Raw genomic sequence first — 27,441 nt, forward strand, 5'->3', positions numbered from 1 at the left:
GTGTCCATGACTCTGTCTTTGACAGACAAGAGACGTCTAAAATTGATTTCAGCTTGTCGAAACCTTCAGTCACAATCATTCCCTTCGGTAGCCTTATGCATGGAAATTCTAGGTCTTATGACTGCTGCATCGGACGCGATCCCCTTTGCTCGTTTTCACATGCGACCTCTTCAGCTCTGTATGCTGAACCAATGGTGCAGGGATTACACAAAGATATCTCTATTAATATCTTTAAAACCGATTGTACGACACTCTCTGACGTGGTGGACAGATCACCATCGTTTAATTCAGGGGGCTTCTTTTGTTCTTCCGACCTGGACTATAATCTCAACAGATGCAAGTCTTACAGGTTGGGGAGCTGTGTGGGGGTCTCTGACGGCACAAGGGGTTTGGGAATCTCAGGAGGTGAGATTACCGATCAATATTTTGGAACTCTGTGCAATTTTCAGAGCTCTTCAGTCTTGGCCTCTTCTGAAGAGAGAGTCGTTCATTTGTTTTCAGACAGACAATGTCACAACTGTGGCATACATCAATCATCAAGGAGGGACTCACAGTCCTCTGGCGATGAAAGAAGTATCTCAAATTCTGGTTTGGGCGGAATCCAGCTCCTGTCTAATCTCTGCGGTTCTTATCCCAGGTATAGACAATTGGGAAGCGGATTATCTCAGTCGCCAAACGTTGCATCCGGGCGAATGGTCTCTTCACCCAGAGGTATTTCTTCAGATTGTTCAAATGTGGGAACTCCCAGAAATAGATCTGATGGCTTCTCATCTAAACAAGAAACTTCCCAGGTATCTGTCCAGATCCCGGGATCCTCAGGCGGAGGCAGTGGATGCATTATCACTTCCTTGGAAGTATCATCCTGCCTATATCTTTCCGCCTCTAGTTCTTATTCCAAGAGTAATCTCCAAGATTCTGAAGGAATGCTCGTTTGTTCCGCTGGTAGCTCCGGCATGGCCTCACAGGTTTTGCTATGCGGATCTTGTCCGGATGGCCTCTTGCCAGCCGTGGACTCTTCCGTTAAGACCAGACCTTCTGTCGCAAGGTCCTTTCTTCCATCAGGATCTCAAATCCTTAAATTTAAAGGTATGAAGATTGAACGCTTGATTCTTGGTCAAAGAGGTTTCTCTGACTCAGTGATTAATACTATGTTACAGGCTCGTAAATCTGTATCTAGAGAGATATATTATAGAGTCTGGAAGACTTATATTTCTTGGTGTCTTTCTCATCATTTTTCCTGGCATTCTTTTAGAATTCCGAGAATTTTACAGTTTCTTCAGGATGGTTTAGAGAAAGGTTTGTCCGCAAGTTCCTTGAAAGGACAAATCTCTGCTCTTTCTGTTCTTTTTCACAGAAAGATTGCTAATCTTCCTGATATTCATTGTTTTGTACAAGCTTTGGTTCGTATAAAACCTGTCATTAAGTCTATTTCTCCTCCTTGGAGTTTGAATTTGGTTCTGGGGGCTCTTCAAGCTCCTCCTTTTGAACCCATGCATTCATTGAACATTAAATTACTTTCTTGGAAAGTTTTGTTCCTTTTGGCCATCTCTTCTGCTAGAAGAGTCTCTGAATTATCTGCTCTTTCTTGTGAATCTCCTTTTCTGATTTTTCATCAGGATAACGCGGTGTTGCGAACTTCTTTTGAATTTTTACCTAAGGTTGTGAATTCCAACAACATTAGTAGAGAAATTGTGGTTCCTTCATTATGTCCTAATCCTAAGAATTCTAAGGAGAAATCGTTGCATTCTTTGGATGTTGTTAGAGCTTTGAAATATTATGTTGAAGCTACTAAGTCTTTCCGAAAGACTTCTAGTCTATTTGTCATCTTTTTCGGTTCTTGAAAAGGTCAGAAAGCTTCTGCCATTTCTTTGGCATCTTGGTTGAAATCCTTAATTCACCATGCTTATGTCGAGTCGGGTAAAACTCAGCCTCAAAGGATTACAGCTCATTCTACTAGGTCAGTTTCTACTTCCTGGGCGTTTAGGAATGAGGCTTCGGTTGATCAGATTTGCAAAGCAGCAACTTGGTCCTCTTTGCATACTTTTACTAAATTCTACCATTTTGATGTGTTTTCTTCTTCTGAAGCAGTTTTTGGTAGAAAAGTACTTCAGGCAGCGGTTTCAGTTTGAATCTTTTGCTTATGTTTTCATTAAACTTTATATTGGGTGTGGATTATTTTCAGCAGGAATTGGCTGTCTTTATTTTATCCCTCCCTCTCTAGTGACTCTTGCGTGGAAAGATCCACATCTTGGGTAGTCATTATCCCATACGTCACTAGCTCATGGACTCTTGCTAATTACATGAAAGAAAACATAATTTATGTAAGAACTTACCTGATAATTCATTTCTTTCATATTAGCAAGAGTCCATGAGGCCCACCCTTTTTGTGGTGGTTATGATTTTTTTGTATAAAGCACAATTATTCCAATTCCTTATTTTTTATGCTTTTGCACTTTTTTCTTATCACCCCACTTCTTGGCTATTCGTTAAACTGATTTGTGGGTGTGGTGAGGGGTGTATTTATAGGCATTTTGAGGTTTGGGAAACTTTGCCCCTCCTGGTAGGAATGTATATCCCATACGTCACTAGCTCATGGACTCTTGCTAATATGAAAGAAATGAATTTATCAGGTAAGTTCTTACATAAATTGTTATATATATATATATATATATATATATATATATATATATATATATATATATATATATATATATATATATATATATATATATATATATATATATATATATATATATATATATATATATACTCTACAATATACTTTAATTATTTAGAAGTAAAAATAATAAATCTGGATCTCACTATCTAAATCTGCACACTCCTAAAAAAACATGATCTTCTCACTCACATTTAGATAGATAAAATCAAATATTTACAGATGGAGTGGCGCCCATATACCCAATAGGCTAAAGGAATAAAGTTAAACTCAGGGTTAAATAAATAACCACTCTAAACACTTGATAGTATAAGTAAAAATACAATATGTAGATTAGCAATATGTATTGCGCTATAAATAAATAGTTAAAATGAAAACAATATTAAATGAAAACAATATTAAATGGTAACAAATTCCTGCACTAGTGGCAAAAATAAATGCAATGAAATCTAGAATTATTAAAATATTTATTACATAAAATACATATCCTAAATTATAAATATATATATATATATATATATGTTGTGGCCACAACAACTAACAAATGAGTGCGGATTATATCAGCAATGTCTATTGGCAGATAAGGTACCTTTATGTATGTCCGCTCTGTAAGCTATAGAATAAAAGTAACGTCGTTTTTCTTGTATAAGCAATGCTTGGAGTCCAGAATATCCAGATAAAACAATGTAGCAGAGTACCTCCAATGTTAATAAAGTCGGCGTTCTCCAGCCGTTACCTCACACAGAAAGACACGTGGAATACTTTCAGCCTATCATCAAGCAGGTCTGTGTTAGCGTTGCTTCTATTTCAATTAAGCTTCAAATCCACTGTTTGTTATTCATATAACAGGTAGTCTAATTTGATGTTAATCGCTTATAATCACCTGTTGGATTCGGTGATTCAACTTTGTCCGTTGTCCATTGACTTACAGATCAGCTTGCACTCTGCTGTCTGGTTCCAGGTCAGTTCAATTTCAGGTCAGCCTCCAATCCACTGGCTCTGAAGTGTATCCACTACCTTATTAGCTCCGTCTGTGTCCAAATAGACCAGGTATGCCGGGTACAATGGATATAACGTGGGCTGACCAGGCTGGCTGTTCCCCAGCTTCTAGTCAAATGTCTGCACTTCTGTCACTAGTCTACGCGTTTCAGCACCTGAGCGATGCAGGAATTTACCATTTAATATTGTTTTCATTTTAACTATTTATAGCGCAATACATTTTGCTAATCTACATATTGTATTTTTACTTATACTGTCGAGTGTTTAGAGGGGTTATTTATTTAACCCTATCTGAGTTTAACTTTATTTCTTTAGCCTATTGGGTATATGGGTGCCGCTCCATCTGTAAATAGTTTAATTAAATATTTATTTGGTCCCCTTTTCCTGTAATTCCATTCTGAAAATGTGAGCTTTTCAGTTCCTTTTAGAAATGAAAGTGTAGAACACTGTTATATTCGACAGGCATTGGATGCACACTCTAGTGACCTATTTATAATTGTCTCTAATTGGCTACACCAGAGAAGGTAACCTAAGTTACAACACTGCAGCTACCATTGTTTTATAAACACCAAAACTTTACACTTATTTTGTCAATATTTAAACTAATCTTTTCTTTGCATGCATCATTCTATCTAGTATTTATTTAGTGTTTAATGTCCCTTTAAGGGGGTTCTGGATGTTTGTGTTTGGGAACTTTAACAATTAATGTAAATTTCAATCAAAAGAAATATGGAAATTCTAAAATCAAACTCCCAGTCATATATTATATAATCTTCAAGGTTGGAGTCGTCATTGAGGGCACCCATAAAACTGGCACGTTTTGCCTATTTACAGTGATTGAGGCTGAACCTGAGCTCTGCTCCAGCAGAAGTGTTACATTTTGCACATATACAGAGAATTTCTCTTCTACAGTGTGTTTGGTACTACATCGATCCAGCAACCCTCCTAAGTGGATATGTATTATACAGTATAATAAATGATTCCCAGTTTCCCAAATTTCTAAGTGTTTCCTGTGTTTTTTTTCCACCTATGTGTATTTTATTGCCCTTCTTTCTCAACAGATATTAAATGCAGCGTATCATGTTGAAGTAACTTTCAATTCTGGATCCACTGTCACAAGAATGGTGTGGGAGCAGATAGTGCAGGTAAAATAAAGACCCAGCATATATATCCTACACAATGCATGCCAACAGAGATTCTATATTCCGCATTAGGGATCAACTACATGATTTAACACAAGACTAAAGTAGAACCTGTTCAGGCATCTGTGCCATAATGCTAATCTAGTATTGTTAGCATATTTTATTTCTTTCATCAAATGGTGGGAGTCCATAAGTTATCACGTGGGGTAATTCTCCTCTTGACCACTAGGAGGCAAAAGATACCACAACATACCATATATTTAAATCTTTCCCATGAGCCTCTGTCATTTTCTTTTGCCTCCTTGATAAGGTGTGAGATGAAATTTGAAGTGCAGATCTGCTTGCTGAGGGGTCCTCTAACCATTTTGATGCCCATTTCCTCCTAGTAGACAAGGAGTTATTAGCCAGGCAGTTAAAAAGCTTTTCTCTGTGCGAAATTTCCAAGACTTCCAGGTGCAATGTAGACATCTCCACCAACTCCCTGGTCTACAGTGAGCTCCTCCTTATGGGATTCACAGGCTTCCCCAGGTTAATTGTGCACTAATCCCCTGGGTTGTAGATGCTGTTATTGAGATTCTTGGCATCATGTTTGCACTGGCTAGGATGGACTCCTCTACATCTACTGGAAGCAAGTTGCTGCAGCTGAGGTAAGCACAGTGGACAAAGGTGCTGACAAGTACTTTTCACCTTCATAGCTCACCGGCTATAAGTATGAACATGTTTCACAGCCCTTCATCCTTCCAGGGTCGATAAAATTGGGTAATAACTATTTAGCTGCCGATTTGGTTAATTCCGAGAGCGAGTGCTGAAAAAGCGATTTGAGTCCCACTGGGAGAAAGGTGCTATAAATAAATAAATAAATATACTTAAGGGTTAATCAACTTCACATTGTGCCTTTTCTTCCCTTCAGGGTTAACTATCTGTGTGCTTTATGCTGGGTAAACCAGTACAGCTTAGGCCTCTGGTCTATCATCTAACCTTTTAGAAGGGAGACCCTCTAATTTTAACCCCTTCCTTACTGGTACTATGGGGTAAACCAGTACAGCTTAGGCCTCTGGTCTATCAGCTGACCTTTTAGAAGGGAGAACCTCTGATATTTAACCCCTTAGTCTGCTTATGCTTCGTAAGGATTCTGTTGTCCCCTTCCTCAGCTATGTACCTCCTGTGCTGAGTCTATTTCTAAACCTAAACAGGTTTTTGTGCGCTTCAGTGTGTGTAACGGTTTTTGCCTTATCAAGGTTGCTCCCAGGTGAGTTCATCTGACATTTCTCAAACTCAAGGATTATATTCACTCTACTGTTAATGAGGTGTTAACTGTTTTGCCTCCTGCTGTTAAGCAGATGTGTGCAAGTATTTTAAGGTATTTTTGGCCTTTAGCTTTTCTCTTAGGAGTGTCTTATATATATCTATCTATATATATCTATCTATATATATATATATCTATCTCTATCTATCTATCTATCTATCTCTATCTTGTCTATCTATATATCTATATCTATAATCAGGAGACAGCACTCACTGGTCTTGACAATACTGGATTTATTCAGTCACGCTTCGGGGAATACACACCTTCATCAGACCAAACTACATAGAATGAAGCAAACATTTATACTGTTCCATAAGACCCTCCCCCAGTGTGAAAATGCGCCAAAATTGTTGCCATGGCAACCACCAAGAGTCAACAAACCCCATACAAATGGATTAAAAAAACAAATGAAATATACCACAATATACCAAATAAGTGAACATTGTAACCATGTACATATACAGAGCAAGTGGGAATCGTAATGCAAACGGTAGATACAATTAAAGATCAAACAGAATATCAATAGAAAAAAGTATTCAGCATAGATAGACATTATGTAACCGATGGGCAGCATTTAACAGGACCAATGAGCAATGCATAGATTAAACGTTTCTTTACAGGCTTATACTGAGCAAGCAATATATACATATACTGTGCATACTATCCCCATCATACAGGCAGGTAGAACAGATAGTGGAACGACTATAAGTAGAAATGACACTGCAGGCATATTTTAACAGGGGGTGTCCACTAAAAAAGGATAATTCAAGTGCCCCAGTTGTGACGTGCAATTCAATGCTCCAAGGCAGTCAATTCCGACATCCTCACACGAATGAGTTGTTTAAAATTAAACATTCCTTTACGTGTACCACACAATATGTGATATACATGCTGAACTGCAATTGTGGTTTATTCTACATTGGAAAAACTTCTGACGACATAAAAAAGAGGATGGCGAATCACAGAAGTGCCATACGAGCAGCCATCGATAAGGGGAAGAGTGACCAACCCGTGGCCAGGCACTTTTCGGAGATGGGCCACACGGTATCTGATCTTAGGTTCAAGCTGATTGACCACATCCCTCCGCTAAACCGCGGGGGGGGGGGGGACCGTGACAAGCTACTACTCTGTAGAGAGGCTGAATGGATTTATAAATTGAACACAGTCCACCCACACGGCCTTAACATGAGTATCGACTGGCATTGCTTCTTGTGACATCAGAAGACACAGGTACCACCTTTTTGTTACCTGTAAACACTGTGTTTACTCTCTGTGGCTAGTCCACGGAAACGATTGTTGTTTACTTATTTGACTTCTTTTTTGACTTTCTGATGTTCTCTCTTTTGGATATTGTGGACATTTATTACCTGGTTTCATCCTTAAGATCCATACGTGGGTATTGGACATTGAATTCTATGTGTATACCTGCAATCTATTGGATTTGTCTATGTGAATACCTGTAAAATATTTGGTGTCATATAACGGAGGTTGCCTTACATTGTGTATTTAGCCATTGGACATTTGGATATGACTGCATACTATATCTTATATATATCTTTTCTGTATTTTTTGTGCATTTGGGGTATACATAGTGATCCCTTGAGTTGTGTTGTGTGTGCCTTTTTCCACCCTTGTTTTAATACAATAGGTTAATTGTTTATTTTTTAATCAAATTTGGCTTTTTGTAAAATCAAAATTTGCCTTTTTTAAAATCAAATTTGCTTTTTTGATATACTATACATGTACTTCTTTATCCATTGTGCATGTACTCTTCTGTACAATATGCCCCCTTGATTAATTCTTCTGTTTACCATCCGGTGCTAATGGATCTACCAACTATTGATTAGCTCAATATTCCTGCATTTGACCGTGTTAGGGACTGTGTCTGTGCTATATATGGCAGATCAGTTATTTTTACTTTCCCCATATGAAGTTTTACACCGTGTAAGGGTGTCCCTTACTATCTCTGGCTATGCATATCCAGGGATCTCTTTGTCCAGCTTCTCTTGCTGCTGTCTTTAGCTGTTCGATGCCTGTTGACAACATAGGGGCTTGTCTCCTCTAACCAATTAACTTTCACATAGCGATAGCCTTAGGGGCGTTGTTTGATTGCGATACGCATGCGCAGTACTCCAAGCTTATTGTATCTCCGGTAACACACACAACTCTCCGCGGAGCTATATCCCTCTAAACCCATCAGGTATTTATCTTCTCCTTATCTGTATGCATAGTGTTTTACTGGTCACTCCATGTTCATGTGCCTTGATAGCCCCTCTTCCTGCCAGCGCTACTTTGATACTAATGAGATAAGTCCCAATACATATACCTTGGACACCCCCTGTTAATATATGCCTGCAGTGTCATTTCTACTTATAGTCGTTCCGCTATCTGTTCTACCTGCCTGTATGATGGGGATAGTATGCACAGTATATGTATATATTGCTTGCTCAGTATAAGCCTGTAAAGAGACGTTTAATCTATGCATTGCTCATTGGTCCTGCTAAATGCTGCCCATCAGTTACATATCTATGCTGAATACTTTTTTCTATTGATATTCTGTTTGATCTTTAATTGTATCTACCGTTTGCATTATGATTCCCACTTGCTCTGTATATGTACATGGTTGCAATGTTCACTTATTTGGTATATTGTGGTATATTTCATTTGTTTTTTAATCCATTTGTATGGGGTTTGTTGACACTTGGTGGTTGCCATGTCAACTATTTTGGCGCATTTTCACACTGGGGGAGGGTCTTATGGAACAGTATAAATGTTTGCTTCATTCTATGTACTTTGGTTTGATGAAGGGGTGTATTTCCCGAAACGTCACTGAATAAATCCAGTATTGTCAAGACCAGTGAGTGCTGTCTCCTGATTTCCATATTCTACACCATATGTTAGTGAGAGTGCACCTGTCACTACCTGCTGTGTGTGTGTGTATATCTCTCTCTCTCTCTCTCTCTCTCTCTCTCTCTCTCTCTCTCTCTCTCTCTCTCATTGTGCCAGTTTTTGGGACCTTTGGGCAAGTCTGATAATCAACCAGATTTACTTTTTTCCCCCCTCCATTTGTGTTGCTATCAAGAGTGATAGCCTGAATCAAGCAGGAACAAGGCTCAGCAATTCTGATTGCCCCAGTATGGCCTTGCAGAAGTTTGAGTTGCGAAACTTTCATCTACTTGGCTATATGTATGACTGAGGATCATAGGAAGTGGGAGGGACTTAAAGCTGGTATGGTAAAGGGAGGGATAGGATAGTAAAAATTAAACTTGCATGATTCAGAGCATATAATTTTAAGACTCTTTTAAATTCACTTCTATTTTTAAAATGTGCTTCATTCTCCTCTTATCCCTTGTTGATAAAATACACACATCCTACACTAGTGGGAGCTGGCTGCTGATTCGTGTCTGCGCACATTTGTCTCGTGATTGGCTAACAGTATATGTTTAACTAGCTGCCAGTAGTGCCCTGCTGTTCCTTCCGCAAAGGATAGCTAGAGAATGAAGCAAATTTGATAATAAAAGTAAATTGGAAAGTTGTTTAAAATAGTATGTTCTATCCAAATCATGAAAGAAAATATTGGGGTTTTCTATCCCTTTAAGATCTTTTGCATCCTTCTAGTGGTTAGGAGGGGAAATTCACACGTGATGGCTTATGGACTCACTATCATAAAATAATTAGGTAAGCTTTTTTTTTTTTTTTTAATTTACTTTGTTTTATGTATTGATCAAAGATAGTTAGAAACATTAATATGGAGCACTAGATAACCCACTCTGCTTGGAAAATCTTTGATATACTTTTGTCTCCAAAGAAATTGATTACCGCAGTACATAAGTCACTTCCGACAAATTTCAATTTAAACTTGGCTTTTCAAGCAAGTGTTGTATTGTGCTTATATTAATGATATAGTTAACACAAAATGGAAATTTGAGGTAAAGCTCAAAAAGCAAGCAAAAAGTATTGCATTGATCTAATATTAAATTTTTGGCAAGTCCAGATATCCAATATTTGCCATATAATATCTGCTACACAGAGAGGATTTGTATCACATTGCAGTCTAGTATAAACATATGTGAACTACAGCTCCCATAATGCCTTGCTAAGAAATCTATCACTTCTCACTCAGATCATTCAGCGAATCAGTTGGGTGAGCCCACCTGCCATCACACCAGAATGGAAACGCAAGGTAGCCCAGGATGCCATTGAAAGCTTGAGTGCCTCCAAACTTGCCAAAAGCATCTGCAGCCAGTTCTGTAAGAGACTGAAGAGCTCTCATGAAGCTTTTGCTGCCTCTCTCAAACAGGTAAGTCTATCTGTAACCTTAACGTCGGTACATAGGCTGTAAAATAATAAGCTTATTGTGATCTATATTAAAAAAAAAATTTAAAAAAATTACTGGGTAAGTAGCATGTTTTACGTTGGTAACGTGGCTTAAATTTAAAGATCTCATCTTGCATGCCACTGTCCTCCCTCTGGTCATCCGGCTTTTTTTTTTATTCTAATATTGTAAAGATTGTTTGTGATCCCCTTATAAATCACTGGTACTGCAAGGATAACTATTGTACTGCTTAGTTGGCATGCCAGTCTGACCATTTCTTTTCAGATACTGGATCAGCGCCCTTTCAGTCAACTCTAGGAATGAATGGTAATTTTACATGAATACTATGAAGGCTTCTGATGGACCAGGAATTATGGGTGAAGAATCTTGAACATGGCCTCTGCATTTATTACCATTTTTAGTGTAGACAGTTCAGTTCTGGCAGGTTTAGATACTCAACAATTTTCTCAGTTTGCTTTTAAAGTAGTCTTCTTTCATATACAAATTGGTAAGGTGTTTTAATAAAGTCTTAAAGCTTGAGTACAGCTTCCCTTTTTGAAAGCAGTTTATGTAGCTTTTAGTAGTATTAAATATTTTGGTACCAGAGATAGAACAGTTCTGATGTACTAAGGTAGGGGATGCTTGAGTAGACAGAAGTTAAACTATTTTTAAACCTTTTAATTTATTAATTACCTCACTTATTTTAAAAAATTTTTATTGAGACAATCACACAAGAAAATGAACAGAAAAACAGGTGCAAGCCATTACCACAGTACAATCTTACATCATTGCGAACACATACGACTGTTGGCATTTTACATATTCGTAGATGACCTATGATTACCTCACTTTTTAAGGTGGCTCCCCTTACTGATTTCACTCAGTCTTCTCCACTCTGTAATGGACAAAACAAATTTCCTCTCCCCTTCGAAAACAAATGATTTCCTGGCAGTAGGCACCTCTTTAAAAAGCCTTGAGGTTGTATGGAAAGCGCTATAGACCTGATTAGGGTCCTGTAAGAGAACTAAAATATTTCAATTCAGCTTTATTTGGACCTTTTTTCCCCATGAATAAAGGTCCTTTTAAAATCTGAGTTTTGCAGCTGAAACATTTTGTTTTCGAGCTTCAGCTCTCTTGGGAAGTATGTGGCTGCTATTTATGCTTTTTACCCAGTGAATTTAGCCCAAGGGTTTCCTATGGGCACTGATATTTCTTTCATGTAATTGGCAAGAGTCCATGAGCTAGTGACGTATGGGATATACAATCCTACCAGGAGGGGCAAAGTTTACCAAACCTCAAAATGCCTATAAATACACCCCTCACCACACCCACAATTCAGTTTTACAAACTTTGCCTCCTATGGAGGTGGTGAAGTAAGTTTGTGCTAAGATTTCTACGTTGACATGCGCTTCTCAGCATTGTTGAAGCCCGATTCCTCTAAGAGGGAATGTCAGAGGGATGTGAAGGGGGTATCACCTATTGAATGCAATGATTTCCCTAACGGGGGTCTATTTCATAGGTTCTCTTATCGGTCGTAGAGATTCATCTCCTACCTCCCTTTTCAGATCGACTATATACTCTCATATACCATTACCTCTACTGATAACTGTTTCAGTACTGGTTTGGCTATCTGCTATATATGGATGGGTGTCTTTTCGGTAAATGTTTTTTATTACTTAAGACACCCCAGCTATGGTTTGGCACTTTATGCATTTATATAAAGTTCTAAATATATGTATTGTACTTATATTTGCCATGAGTCAGGTTCATGCATTTCCTTGTGCAGACTGTCCGTTTCATATTTGGGGAAAATAACATTTTAAGAAATATTTTCTCCAACATAGGTGTGTCCGGTCCACGGCGTCATCCTTACTTGTGGGATATTCTCTTCCCCAACAGGAAATGGCAAAGAGCCCAGCAAAGCTGGTCACATGATCCCCCCTAGGCTCCGCCTACCCCAGTCATTCTCTTTGCCGTTGTACAGGCAACATCTCCACGGAGATGGCTTAGAGTTTTTTAGTGTTTAACTGTAGTTTTTATTATTCAATCAAGAGTTTGTTATTTTAAAATAGTGCTGGTATGTACTATTTACTCTGAAACAGAAAAGAGATGAAGATTTCTGTTTGTATGAGGAAAATGATTTTAGCAACCGTTACTAAAATCCATGGCTGTTCCACACAGGACTGTTGAGAGGAATTAACTTCAGTTGGGGGAACAGTGAGCAGTCTTTTGCTGCTTGAGGTATGACACATTCTAACAAGACGATGTAATGCTGGAAGCTGTCATTTTCCCTATGGGATCCGGTAAGCCATTTTTATTCAGACAGTAAATAAGGGCTTCACAAGGGCTTATTAAGACTGTAGACATTTTCTGGGCTAAATCGATTCATATATTACACATATTTAGCCTTGAGGAATCATTTAATCTGGGTATTTTTGTTAAATAATATCGGCAGGCACTGTTTTAGACACCTTATTCTCTAGGGGCTTTCCCTAATCATAGGCAGAGCCTCATTTTCGCGCCGGTATTGCGCACTTGTTTTTGAGAAGCATGACATGCAGTCGCATGTGTGAGGAGCTCTGATACATAGAAAAGACTTTCTGAAGGCGTCATTTGGTATCGTATTCCCCTTTGGGCTTGGTTGGGTCTCAGCAAAGCAGATACCAGGGACTGTAAAGGGGTTAAAGTTAAAAACGGCTCCGGTTCCGTTATTTTAAGGGTTAAAGCTTCCAAATTTGGTGTGCAATACTTTTAAGGCTTTAAGACACTGTGGTGAAATTTTGGTGAATTTTGAACAATTCCTTCATACTTTTTCGCAATTGCAGTAATAAAGTGTGTTCAGTTTAAAATTTAAAGTGACAGTAACGGTTTTATTTTAAAACGTTTTTTGTACTTTGTTATCAAGTTTATGCCTGTTTAACATGTCTGAACTACCAGATAGACTGTGTTCTGAATGTGGGGAAGCCAAGGTTCCTTCTCATTTAAATAAATGTGATTTATGTGACACTGAAAATGATGCCCAAGATGATTCCTCAAGTGAGGGGAGTAAGCATGGTACTGCATCATTCCCTCCTTCGTCTACACGAGTCTTGCCCACTCAGGAGGCCCCTAGTACATCTAGCGCTCCAATACTCCTTACTATGCAACAATTAACGGCTGTAATGGATAATTCTATCAAAAACATTTTAGCCAAAATGCCCACTTATCAGCGTAAGCGCGACTGCTCTGTTTTAGATACTGAAGAGCATGAGGACGCTGATGATAATGGTTCTGAAATGCCCCTACACCAGTCTGAGGGGGCCAGGGAGGTTTTGTCTGAGGGAGAAATTTCAGATTCAGGGAAAATTTCTCAACAAGCTGAACCCGATGTGATTACATTTAAATTTAAGTTGGAACATCTCCGCGCTCTGCTTAAGGAGGTATTATCCACTCTGGATGATTGTGAGAATTTGATCATCCCAGAGAAACTATGTAAAATGGACAAGTTCCTAGAGGTCCCGGGGTTCCCAGAAGCTTTTCCTATACCCAAGCGGGTGGCGGACATTGTAAATAAAGAATGGGAAAGGCCCGGTATACCTTTCGTCCCTCCCCCCATATTTAAAAAATTGTTTCCTATGGTCGACCCCAGAAAGGACTTATGGCAGACTGTCCCCAAGGTCGAGGGAGCGGTTTCTACTTTAAACAAACGCACCACTATACCCATAGAAGATAGTTGTGCTTTCAAAGATCCTATGGATAAAAAATTAGAAGGTTTGCTTAAAAAGATGTTTGTTCAGCAAGGTTACCTTCTACAACCAATTTCATGCATTGTCCCTGTCACTACAGCCGCGTGTTTCTGGTTCGATGAGCTAGTAAAGGCGATCGATAGTGATTCTCCTCCTTATGAGGAGATTATGGACAGAATCCGTGCTCTCAAATTGGCTAATTCTTTCACCCTAGACGCCACTTTGCAATTGGCTAGGTTAGCGGCGAAGAATTCTGGGTTTGCTATTGTGGCGCACAGAGCGCTTTGGTTGAAATCTTGGTCAGCGGATGCGTCTTCCAAGAACAAACTCCTTAACATTCCTTTCAAGGGGAAAACGCTGTTTGGCCCTGACTTGAAAGAGATTATCTCTGATATCACTGGGGGTAAGGGCCACGCCCTTCCTCAGGATAGGTCTTTCAAGGCCAAAAATAAACCTAATTTTCGTCCCTTTCGTAGAAACGGACCAGCCACAAGTGCTACGTCCTCTAAGCAAGAGGGTAATACTTCTCAAGCCAAGCCAGCCTGGAGACCAATGCAAGGCTGGAATAAGGGAAAGCAGGCCAAGAAACCTGCCACTGCTACCAAGACAGCATGAAATGTTGGCCCCCGATCCGGGACCGGATCTGGTGGGGGGCAGACTCTCTCTCTTCGCTCAGGCTTGGGCAAGAGATGTTCTGGATCCTTGGGCACTAGAAATAGTCTCCCAAGGTTATCTTCTGGAATTCAAGGGACTTCCCCCAAGGGGGAGGTTCCACAGGTCTCAATTGTCTTCAGACCACATAAAGAGACAGGCATTCTTACATTGTGTAGAAGACCTGTTAAAAATGGGAGTGATTCATCCTGTTCCATTAGGAGAACAAGGGATGGGGTTCTACTCCAATCTGTTCATAGTTCCCAAAAAAGAGGGAACGTTCAGACCAATCTTAGATCTCAAGATCTTAAACAAGTTTCTCAAGGTTCCATCGTTCAAAATGGAAACCATTCGAACAATTCTTCCTTCCATCCAGGAAGGTCAATTCATGACCACGGTGGATTTAAAGGATGCGTATCTACATATTCCTATCCACAAGGAACATCATCGGTTCCTAAGGTTCGCATTCCTGGACAAGCATTACCAGTTCGTGGCGCTTCCTTTCGGATTAGCCACTGCTCCAAGGATTTTCACAAAGGTACTAGGGTCCCTTCTAGCGGTGCTAAGACCAAGGGGCATTGCAGTAGTACCTTACTTGGACGACATTCTGATTCAAGCGTCGTCCCTTCCTCAAGCAAAGGCTCACACGGACATAGTCCTGGCCTTTCTCAGATCTCACGGATGGAAAGTGAACGTGGAAAAGAGTTCTCTATCTCCGTCGACAAGGGTTCCCTTCTTGGGAACAATAATAGACTCCTTAGAAATGAGGATTTTTCTGACAGAGGCCAGAAAAACAAAACTTCTAAACTCTTGTCGGACACTTCATTCCGTTCCTCTTCCTTCCATAGCGCAGTGCATGGAAGTAATAGGTTTGATGGTAGCGGCAATGGACATAGTTCCTTTTGCGCGCATTCATCTAAGACCATTACAACTGTGCATGCTCAGTCAGTGGAATGGGGACTATACAGACTTGTCTCCGAAGATACAAGTAAATCAGAGGACCAGAGACTCACTCCGTTGGTGGCTGTCCCTGGACAACCTGTCACAAGGGATGACCTTCCGCAGACCAGAGTGGGTCATTGTCACGACCGACGCCAGTCTGATGGGCTGGGGCGCGGTCTGGGGATCCCTGAAAGCTCAGGGTCTTTGGTCTCGGGAAGAATCTCTTCTACCGATAAATATTCTGGAACTGAGAGCGATATTCAATGCTCTCAAGGCTTGGCCTCAGCTAGCAAAGGCCAAGTTCATACGGTTTCAATCAGACAACATGACGACTGTTGCGTACATCAACCATCAGGGGGGAACAAGGAGTTCCCTGGCGATGGAAGAAGTGACCAAAATCATTCAATGGGCGGAGACTCACTCCTGCCACCTGTCTGCAATCCACATCCCAGGAGTGGAAAATTGGGAAGCGGATTTTCTGAGTCGTCAGACATTACACCCGGGGGAGTGGGAACTCCATCCGGAAATCTTTGCCCAAATTACTCAACTGTGGGGCATTCCAGACATGGATCTGATGGCCTCTCGTCAGAACTTCAAGGTTCCTTGCTACGGGTCCAGATCCAGGGATCCCAAGGCGACTCTAGTAGATGCACTAGTAGCACCTTGGACCTTCAAACTAGCTTATGTATTCCCGCCGTTTCCTCTCATCCCCAGGCTGGTAGCCAGGATCAATCAGGAGAGGGCGTCGGTGATCTTGATAGCTCCTGCGTGGCCACGCAGGACTTGGTATGCAGATCTGGTGAATATGTCATCGGCTCCACCATGGAAGCTACCTTTGAGACGAGACCTTCTTGTTCAAGGTCCGTTCGAACATCCGAATCTGGTCTCACTCCAGCTGACTGCTTGGAGATTGAACGCTTGATCTTATCAAAATGAGGGTTCTCAGATTCTGTCATTGATACTCTTGTTCAGGCCAGAAAGCCTGTAACTAGAAAAATTTACCACAAAATATGGAAAAAATATATCTGTTGGTGTGAATCTAAAGGATTCCCTTGGGACAAGGTAAAGATTCCTAAGATTCTATCCTTTCTTCAAGAAGGATTGGAGAAAGGATTATCTGCAAGTTCCTTGAAGGGACAGATTTCTGCCTTGTCTGTGTTACTTCACAAAAAGCTGGCAGCTGTGCCAGATGTTCAAGCCTTTGTTCAGGCTCTGGTTAGAATCAAGCCTGTTTACAAACCTTTGACTCCTCCTTGGAGTCTCAACTTAGTTCTTTCAGTTCTTCAGGGGGTTCCGTTTGAACCCTTACATTCCGTTGATATTAAGTTATTATCTTGGAAAGTTTTGTTTTTGGTTGCAATTTCTTCTGCTAGAAGAGTTTCAGAATTATCTGCTCTACAGTGTTCTCCTCCTTATCTGGTGTTCCATGCAGATAAGGTGGTTTTACGTACTAAACCTGGTTTTCTTCCAAAAGTTGTTTCTAACAAAAACATTAACCAGGAGATAGTCGTGCCTTCTTTGTGTCCGAAACCAGTTTCGAAGAAGGAACGTTTGTTGCACAATTTGGATATTGTTCGCGCTCTAAAATTCTATTTAGATGCTACAAAGGATTTTAGACAAACATCTTCCTTGTTTGTTGTTTATTCTGGTAAAAGGAGAGGTCAAAAAGCAACTTCTACCTCTCTCTCTTTTTGGATTAAAAGCATCATCAGATTGGCTTACGAGACTGCCGGACGGCAGCCTCCTGACAGAATCACGGCTCATTCCACTAGGGCTGTGGCTTCCACATGGGCCTTCAAGAACGAGGCTTCTGTTGATCAGATATGTAGGGCAGCGACTTGGTCTTCACTGCACACTTTTACCAAATTTTACAAGTTTGATACTTTTGCTTCTTCTGAGGCTATTTTTGGGAGAAAGGTTTTGCAAGCCGTGGTGCCTTCCATTTAGGTGACCTGATTTGCTCCCTCCCTTCATCCGTGTCCTAAAGCTTTGGTATTGGTTCCCACAAGTAAGGATGACGCCGTGGACCGGACACACCTATGTTGGAGAAAACAGAATTTATGTTTACCTGATAAATTACTTTCTCCAACGGTGTGTCCGGTCCACGGCCAGCCCTGGTTTTTTAATCAGGTCTGATTATTTATTTTCTTTAACTACAGTCACCACGGTATCATATGGTTTCTCCTATGCAAATATTCCTCCTTAACGTCGGTCGAATGACTGGGGTAGGCGGAGCCTAGGGGGGATCATGTGACCAGCTTTGCTGGGCTCTTTGCCATTTCCTGTTGGGGAAGAGAATATCCCACAAGTAAGGATGACTCCGTGGACCGGACACACCGTTGGAGAAAGTAATTTATCAGGTAAACATAAATTCTGTTTTTCTTACCTGGGGTTTAGTCTTTTTTTCAGATTGACTAAAATTTTCTTGCAAATTGCAAGCAGTACTAGGCCCGCGGGTGCGCCAAATGCTAGACTTTATTGCGTCATTCTTGGCGCGATACTTTTTTGGCGCGAAAGTACGTCCGTTGGCTCAAGTTCATCATTTCCGGCATCATAGTTGACGCAGAGTCCCTTCACGGGGTTGCGTCGTTAGTGACGCAAGTGTCATTTCCGGATGTCGTTGGCGCCAAAAAATTTTCAGTCACGTTGTGTGTCATACTTGGCGCCAAATTTTTTCGTTATTTATAACCCCATTGCCCCAGGGCTATGCTATTTGCATTTTTCTCTTACTTGGTTTATTCAGTCCACGGATTCATCCTTACCTGTGGGATATTCTCAATCCCTACAGGAAGTGGCAAAGAGAGCACACAGCAAAGCTCTCCATATAGCTCCCCTCAGGCTCCGCCCCCCCCCCAGTCATTCTCTTTGCCGCTCTAACAAGTAGCATCTCCACGGGAGGGTAAAGAGTTTGTGGTGTTAGATTTGTAGTTTTATTTCTTCAATCAAGAGTTTGTTATTTTAAAATAGTGCCGGTTTGTACTATTTACTCTGAGGCAGAAAGTGATGAAGATTTCTGCTGAGAGGAAAAAGATTTTAGCATGTTGTAACTAAAATCCATTGCTGTTCCCACACAGGACTGTTGAGTACCGGAGAACTTCAGTTGGGGGGAACAGTTTGCAGGCTTAACTGCTTAAGGTATGCTCAGTCATTTATTTCTAACAAGACCTGGTAATGCTAGAAGACTGACAGAAATCCCCATGAGGGAAGGTAAGCCATTTTCTGAGACGCAGTATAGAAGGATGGCTTCAGTTAAGGGCTTAAATACTGGTAGACACTGTGATGGGCTAAATCGATTATTTTATTAATGGAATCTTATATTTATTTAAGTGTTTGAAACGTAAACACTTTTTGGGGTTTTTATTTCGCCTGGCATATTATCAGACGCCTAGTCTGACTCAGGAAGGCCCCATAACTCTGGACTGAAGAGGGAGGGGGCCTCATTTTCGCGCCTCAGTTGCGCAGTTTATTTTCAAGACAGCTCATGCAGCTTCATGTGTAGAGTCCTGAGAGTGCAGGAGGACATCAAGGAGGCTTATATTTCTACACCGTGCTGTAGTGTGTTAAAATTTGTGTGCAATCATTTCAAAGCATTAGGATCATGTGGTGAAATTTTCATAAAGATCGGATGTTTTTTGGTGATTTGGAAAAAAAGTGTGTGCTTTTTATTATTTAAAGACACAGTAACGTTTTTTCAAAATTATTTTTTCTGTATTGTAGTGCTGCATAAGTCTGTCAAACATGTCTGAGACTTCAGATAGACCTTGTTCTTTATGTTTAAAAGCCATGGCGGTACCCCCATTGCATTTATGTGTAAAGTGTGCTAAAACATCTAAGCATTTTAAAGACCATCCAGTGACACTTAAAAATGTAGCCCAAGATGATTCTTTAACAGAGGGTAATGAGGATAGTCCTTCTTCCTCTCCCCATGTGTCGACACCAGTTACAGCCGCGCAAGCGATGCCTAGTACCTCTAGCGCATTGGCCCCTATTACTTTACAACAATTAGCAGCAGTAATGGATAATTCCCTTGCAGCATTTTTATCCAAACTGCCAGTTTTTCCAAGAAAGCGCGATAGCTCAGTTTTAAATACAGAGGATGAGCAATCAGACGCTTTGGATAATTTATCTGTAGTACCCTCACAAAACTCAGAAGTAGCAGTGAGGGAAGGTCTGTCTGAGGGAGAAATTTCTGATACAGGAAAAGTTTCTCAGCGGGCAGATTCAGATTCCTTAGCGTTTAAATTTAAGCTGGAACACCTCCGCGTACTGCTTAAGGAGGTTTTAGCTACGCTGGATGATTGTGACCCCATGGTGGTCCCAGAAAAATTGTGTAAGATGGACAGGTTTTTAGAGGTCCCTGTTTACACTGAGGCATTTCCGATCCCAAAGAGGGTGGCGGATATTGTGACTAGGGAGTGGGAGAGACCAGGTATACCCTTTGTTCCCCCCCTATCTTTAAGAAAATGTTCCCCATAAATGACCCCAGGCGGGACGAGTGGCAGACGGTCCCTAAGGTAGAAGGGGCTGTTTCAACACTTGCTAAGCGTACAACTATACCAATAGAGGACAGTTGTGCTTTCAAAGATCCTATGGATAAAAAATTGGAAGGATTGCTGAAGAAAATTTTTGTTCAGCAAGGTTTTCTGCTTCAACCAATTGCCTGCATTATTCCTGTAACTACTGCAGCGGCTTTTTGGTTCGAGGCCCTGGATGAGTCGCTCCAGAGGGAGACTTCATACGATGAGGTCATGGATAGAATTCATGCTCTAAAGCTGGCTAATTCTTTTATCACTGATGCCGCTCTCCAGTTAGCTAAACTAGCGGCGAAAAACTCTGGTTTTGCCATCATGGCGCGAAGAGCGCTTTGACTCAAATCATGGTCGGCGGATGTGTCGTCCAAAACAAAACTGTTAAATATTCCCTTCAAGGGGAAGACCCTTTTCGGCCCAGAGCTGGAAATAAATTATTTCAGATATCACTGGGGGCAAGGGTCATGCCCTTCCACAAGATAGGCCGTTTAAGGCCAAAAACAAGGCTAATTTTCACTCCTTTCACAACTTCAGGAGCGGACCTGCTGCAACCTCTGCTGTCGCAAAGCAAGATAACGCTTCCCAGCCCAAAGCAACCTGGAAACCCTTGCAGGGCTGGAATAAGGGTAAACAGGCCAAGAATCCTGCTCCTGCTACCAAGACAGCATGAAGGGGTAGCCCCCGATCCGGGACCGGATCTAGTAGGGGGCAGACTTTCTCTCTTTGCTCAGGCTTGGGCAAGAGACGTTCCGGATCCCTGGGCATTAGAAATAGTTACTCAGGGGTACCTTCTAGAATTCAAGGATTCTCCCCCAAGGGGAAGGTTCCACAGTTCTCGTTTGTCTCCAGACCAAACAAAGAAGCAGGCGTTCTTACGCTGTGTAGAAGATCTCCTAAAAATGGGAGTAATACACCCAGTTCCAATTGCAGAACAAGGACTGGGCTTTTACTCAAACCTGTTCGTAGTTCCCAAAAAGGAGGGAACTTTCAGGCCAATCCTGGATCTAAAGATTCTAAACAAATTCCTCAGAGTTCCGTCTTTCAAGATGGAAACCATTCGGACAATCTTGCCGATGATCCAGGAAGGTCAATATATGACTACCGTGGATCTAAAGGATGCGTACTTACATATTCCTATCCACAAAGATCACCATCAGTTCCTAAGGTTCGCCTTTCTGGACAAACATTACCAGTTCGTGGCCCTTCCTTTAGGGTTGGCCACCGCTCCCAGAATTTTCACAAAGGTGCTAGGGTCCCTTCTGGCGGTGCTAAGACCGCGGGGCATTGCAGTAGCACCCTACCTAGATGACATATTAATACAGGCGTCGTCTTTCCACAGAGCCAAGGCTCATACGGACATTGTTCTGGCCTTTCTAAGGTCTCACGGGTGGAAGGTGAACGTAGAAAAAAGTTCTGTCCCCGCTTACAAGGGTTCCCTTCCTGGGAACACTAATAGACTCGGTAGAAATGAAAATCTTTCTGACAGAGGTCAGGAAGTCCAAACTGTTGAACACCTGCCGAGCTCTTCATTCCATTCCTCGGCCTTCTGTGGCTCAGTGCATGGAGGTAATTGGTTTAATGGTGGCGGCAATGGACGTAGTCCCTTTTGCCCGAATTCATCTCAGACCACTGCAACTGCATGCTCAAGCAGTGGAATGGGGATTACGCAGATTTATCTCCTCAAATACAAATGGACCAGAAAACCAGAGACTCTCTTCTCTGGTGGTTGTCTCAAAATCACCTGTCTCAGGGAATGAGTTTCCGCAGACCAGAGTGGATCATTGTCACGACCGATGCCAGTCTGTTAGGCTGGGGTGCGGTCTGGAACTCCCTGAAGGCTCAGGGTCTATGGTCTCGGGAAGAATCTCTTCTCCCGATAAACATTTTGGAACTGAGAGCGATATTCAACACGCTCCAGGCATGGCCCCAACTAGCGGAGGCCAAATTCATCAGATTTCAGTCGGACAACATCACGACTGTAGCGTACATCAATCATCAGGGAGGAACAAAGAGTTCCCTAGCGATGAAGGAAGTATCCAAGATCATCAAATGGGCGGAGGATCACTCCTGCCATCTATCTGCAATTCACATCCCAGGGGTAGACAACTGGGAGGCGGATTTTCTAAGTAGTCAGACTTTTCATCCGGGGGAGTGGGAACTCCACCCGGAGGTTTTTGTTCAGCTGACCCAGCTATGGGGCATTCCAGAATTGGATCTGATGGCATCCCGTCAGAACACCAAACTTCCCCTTTACGGATCCAGATCCAGGGATCCCAAGGCGGCATTGATAGATGCTTTAATAGCGCCTTGGTCATTCAGTCTAGCTTATGTCTTTCCACCGTTTCCTCTTCTCCCTCGGCTAATAGCCAGAATCAAACAGGAGAAGGCTTTGGTAATTCTGATAGCGCCTGCGTGGCCACGCAGGACTTGGTATGCAGACCTAGTGGACATGTCATCGGTCCCACCATGGAAACTGCCATCGAGGCAGGATCTTCTAATTCAAGGTCCTTTCAAGCATCCAAATCTAGTTTCTCTGCAACTGACTGCTTGGAGATTGAACGCTTAATTCTAGCTAAGCGTGGTTTCTCTGAATCAGTTATAGACACTCTGATACAGGCCAGAAAGCCTGTCACCAGGAAAATTTACCACAAGATATGGCGGAAATATCTTGGTTGGTGTGAATCCAATGGTTACTCGTGGAGTAAGGTTAGGATTCCAAGGATACTAGCTTTTCTCCAAGAAGGATTGGAGAAAGGTCTGTCAGCTAGTTCCTTAAAGGGACAGATATCTGCTCTGTCTATTCTGTTACATAAGCGCCTGGCAGCTATACCAGACGTTCAGGCGTTTGCACAGGCCCTAGTTAGAATCAAGCCTGTTTACAAGCCTGTGGCTCCTCCTTGGAGTCTAAATTTAGTTCTTTCAGTTCTTCAAGGGGTTCCGTTTGAACCTTTACATTCCATAGATATTAAGTTATTATCTTGGAAAGTTTTGTTTTTAGTAGCCATTTCTTCTGCTCGAAGAGTTTCTGAATTGTCTGCTTTGCAGTGTGATTCACCCTATCTGGTGTTCCATGCAGATAAGGTTGTTTTGCGTACCAAACCTGGTTTTCTTCCAAAAGTGGTTTCTAATAAGAATATTAACCAGGAAATTATTGTTCCTTCTCTGTGTCCTAATCCAGTTTCTAGGAAGGAACGACTTTTACACAATCTTGACGTGGTTCGTGCTTTAAAATTCTATTTAAAAGCAACTAAAGATTTCAGACAAACATCCTTGTTCTTCTGGTAAGAGGAGAGGTCAGAAAGCGACTGCTACCTCTCTTTCCTTTTGGCTGAAAAGCATCATCCGATTGGCTTATGAGACTGCTGGACAGCGGCCTCCCGAACGAATTACAGCTCATTCCACCAGAGCTGTGGCTTCCACATGGGCTTTCAAGAATGAGGCTTCTGTTGAACAGATTTGTAAGGCAGCGACTTGGTCTTCACTGCATACATTTGCCAAATTTTACAAATTCGATACTTTTGCTTCTTCAGAGGCTATTTTTGCGAGACAGGTTTTGCAAGCAGTGGTGCCTTCCGTTTAGGTGACCTGACTTGTTCCCTCCCTTCATCCGTGTCCTAAAAGCTTTGGTATTGGTATCCCACAAGTAAGGATGAATCCGTGGACTGAATACACCAAATAAGAGAAAACAGAATTTATGCTTACCTGATAAATTACTTTCTCTTACGGTGTATTCAGTCCACAGCCCGCCCTGACGTTTAAGTCAGGTTCAAATTTAATTCAAAATAACTACAGTCACCACTACACCCTATGGTTCTCCTTTTTCTCCTAACCGTCGGTCGAATGACTGGGGGGGCGGAGCCTGAGGGGAGCTATATGGACAGCTTTGCTGTGTGCTCTCTTTGCCACTTCCTGTAGAGATTGAGAATATCCCACAAGTAAGGATGAATCCGTGAACTGAATACACCGTAAGAGAGAGTAATTTATCAGGTAAGCATAAATTCTGTTTTTTTCCATTCCTGAAACTGTCATATAAGGAAATTGATAATATTGCTTTTTATGTTGTTTTTTTCTCTTGTTAAGTGTATCCAGTCCACGGATCATCCATTACTTATGGGATATTAACTCCTCCCCAACAGGAAGTGCAAGAGGATTCACCCAGCAGAGCTGCTATATAGCTCCTCCCCTAACTGCCATTACCAGTCATTCTCTTGCACCCAACGAATAGATAGGATGTGTGAGAGGACTGTGGTGATTATACTTAGTTTCATACCTTCAATCAAAAGTTTGTTATTTTATAATAGCACCGGAGTGTGTTATTCCTTCTCTGGTAGAATTTGAAGAAGAATCTACCTGAGTTTTTCTATGATTTTAGCCGGAGTAGTTAAGATCATATTGCTTTTTCTCGGCCATCTGAGGAGAGGTAAACTTCAGATCAGGGGACAGCGGGCAGATTAATCTGCAAAGAGGTATGTAGCAGCTTATTATTTTCTGACAATGGAATTGATGAGAAAATTCTGCCATACCGATATAATGTAAACTCAGCCTTAAATGCAGTAGCAGCAACTGGTATCAGGCTGTCATGTATGTATATTTTACACTTCAGTATTCTGGGGAATGGCACTTCACTGGAATTATACTGTATGCATAAAACTTTAGCCTAATTTGCAGGGACTAGCAACAGGCTTTTTAATAACACTCAATTTATTAATGTTAAACGTTTTTTGCTGGCATGTAAAATCGTTTAATTTTCTGAGGTACTGGGTGAAAAAATGTTTTGGGCACTATTTTTTTCCACTTGGCAGTCGTTTTATTTAATTTATGACAGTTTACTGATCTCTCTCACTGTTGTGTGTGAGGGGGAGGGGCCTTTTTTGGCGCTTTTGCTACGCATCAAAAAATTTAGTCAGAAGTTTATTGTCTTCCCTGCATGATCCGGTTCATCTCTACAGAACTCAGGGGTCTTCAAAACTTGTTTTGAGGGAGGTAATCACTCACAGCAGAGCTGTGAGATTGTAGTTGACTGTGATAAAAAACGTTTATTTCTGTATTTTTTTTCTGCTATCAGGGTTAGTTATCCTTTGCTAAAATTGTGTTTTTTTACAAAGATTTGATGCTATAACTTTTCAGTTTATTAATTTTCAACTGTCATAACTTTTTCTGTGCTTTTTATAGGCACAGTACGTTTTCATATTATAGTAAATTACTTGAAAAGTATTTCCAAGTTGCTAGTTTATTTGCTAGTGTGTTAAACATGTCTGATTCAGAGGAAGATATCTGTGCTATATGTGCTAAAGCCAAAGTGGAGCCCAATAGAAATTTATGTACTAACTGTATTGATGCTACTTTAAATAAAAGTCAATCTGTACAAATTGAACATATTTCACCAAACAACGAGGGGAGAGTTATGCCGACTAACTCGCCTCACGTATCAGTACCTGCATCTCCCGCTCGGGAGGTGCGTGATATTGTAGCGCCGAGTACATCTGGGCGGCCATTACAAATCACATTACAGGATATGGCTACTGTTATGACTGAAGTTTTGGCTAAATTACCAGAACTAAGAGGTAAGCGTGATCACTCTGGGGTGAGAACAGAGTGCGCTGATAATATTAGGGCCATGTCAGACACTGCGTCACAATTTGCAGAACATGAGGACGGAGAGCTTCATTCTGCGGGTGACGGTTCTGATCCAAACAAACTGGATTCAGATATTTCAAATTTTAAATTTAAGCTGGAAAACCTCCGTGTATTACTAGGGGAGGTGTTAGCGGCTCTGAATGATTGTAACACAGTTGCAATACCAGAGAAAATGTGTAGGTTGGATAAATATTTTGCGGTACCGGCGAGTACTGACGTTTTTCCTATACCTAAGAGACTTACTGAAATTGTTACTAAGGAGTGGGATAGACCCGGTGTGCCGTTCTCACCCCCTCCGATATTTAGAAAGAGGTTTCCAATAGACGCCACCACACGGGACTTATGGCAAACGGTCCCTAAGGTGGAGGGAGCAGTTTCTACTTTAGCTAAGCGTACCACTATCCCGGTGGAGGATAGCTGTGCCTTTTCAGATCCAATGGATAAAAAGTTAGAGGGTTACCTTAAGAAAATGTTTGTTCAACAAGGTTTTATATTGCAACCTCTTGCATGCATTGCGCCTGTCACGGCTGCAGCAGCATTTTGGTTTGAGTCTCTGGAAGAGACACTTGAATCAGCTCCATTAGATGAGATTACACACAAGCTTAAAGCCCTTAAGTTAGCTAACTCATTTATTTCAGATGCCGTAGTACATTTAACTAAACTTACGGCTAAGAATTCCGGATTCGCCATTCAGGCACGCAGAGCACTGTGGCTAAAATCCTGGTCAGCTGACGTTACTTCTAAATCTAAATTGCTTAATATACCTTTCAAAGGGCAGACCTTATTCGGGCCCGGGTTGAAAGAAATTATCGCTGACATTACAGGAGGTAAAGGCCATGCCCTGCCTCAAGACAGGGCTAGACAGTCTAATTTTCGTTCCTTTCGTAATTTCAAAGCAGGAGCAGCATCAACTTCCTCTGCACCAAAACAGGAAGGAGCTGTTGCTCGCTACAGACAAGGCTGGAGACCTAACCAGTCCTGGAACAAGGGCAAGCAGGCCAGGAAACCTGCTGCTGCCCCTAAGACAGCATGAATCAAGGGCCCCCGATCCGGGAACGGATCTAGTGGGGGGCAGACTTTCTCTCTTCGCCCAGGCTTGGGCAAGAGATGTCCAGGATCCCTGGGCGTTAGAGATCATATCTCAGGGATACCTTCTAGACTTCAAATTCTCTCCCCCAAGAGGGAGATTTCATCTGTCAAGGTTGTCAACAAACCAAATAAAGAAAGAGGCGTTTCTACGCTGCGTACAAGATCTTTTATTAATGGGAGTGATCCATCCGGTTCCGCGGTCGGAACAAGGACAAGGGTTTTACTCAAATCTGTTTGTGGTTCCCAAAAAAGAGGGAACTTTCAGGCCAATCTTGGATTTAAAGATACTAAACAAATTCCTAAGAGTTCCATCGTTCAAAATGGAAACTATTCGGACAATTTTACCCATGATCCAAAAGGGTCAGTACATGACCACAGTGGATTTAAAGGATGCTTACCTTCACATACCGATTCACAAAGATCATTACC

At 41.4% G+C, this 27,441-nt stretch overlaps 1 protein-coding gene across 1 annotated transcript in view; it reads left to right on the forward strand.

Moving 5' to 3' along the window:
* The window catches only part of DSTYK (dual serine/threonine and tyrosine protein kinase), a gene marked incomplete in the record, with an annotated part of 571,803 nt that overhangs the window by 459,754 nt on the left and 84,608 nt on the right, over positions 1-27,441 (forward strand). The window contains 2 exon segments of the mRNA XM_053706624.1: positions 4,738-4,821; positions 10,248-10,424. Of these exon segments, the coding sequence (XP_053562599.1) occupies positions 4,738-4,821; positions 10,248-10,424 (261 nt within the window).

Source organism: Bombina bombina, chromosome 3 (assembly GCF_027579735.1).
Source record: "Bombina bombina isolate aBomBom1 chromosome 3, aBomBom1.pri, whole genome shotgun sequence".
Classification (NCBI taxonomy): domain Eukaryota; kingdom Metazoa; phylum Chordata; class Amphibia; order Anura; family Bombinatoridae; genus Bombina; species Bombina bombina.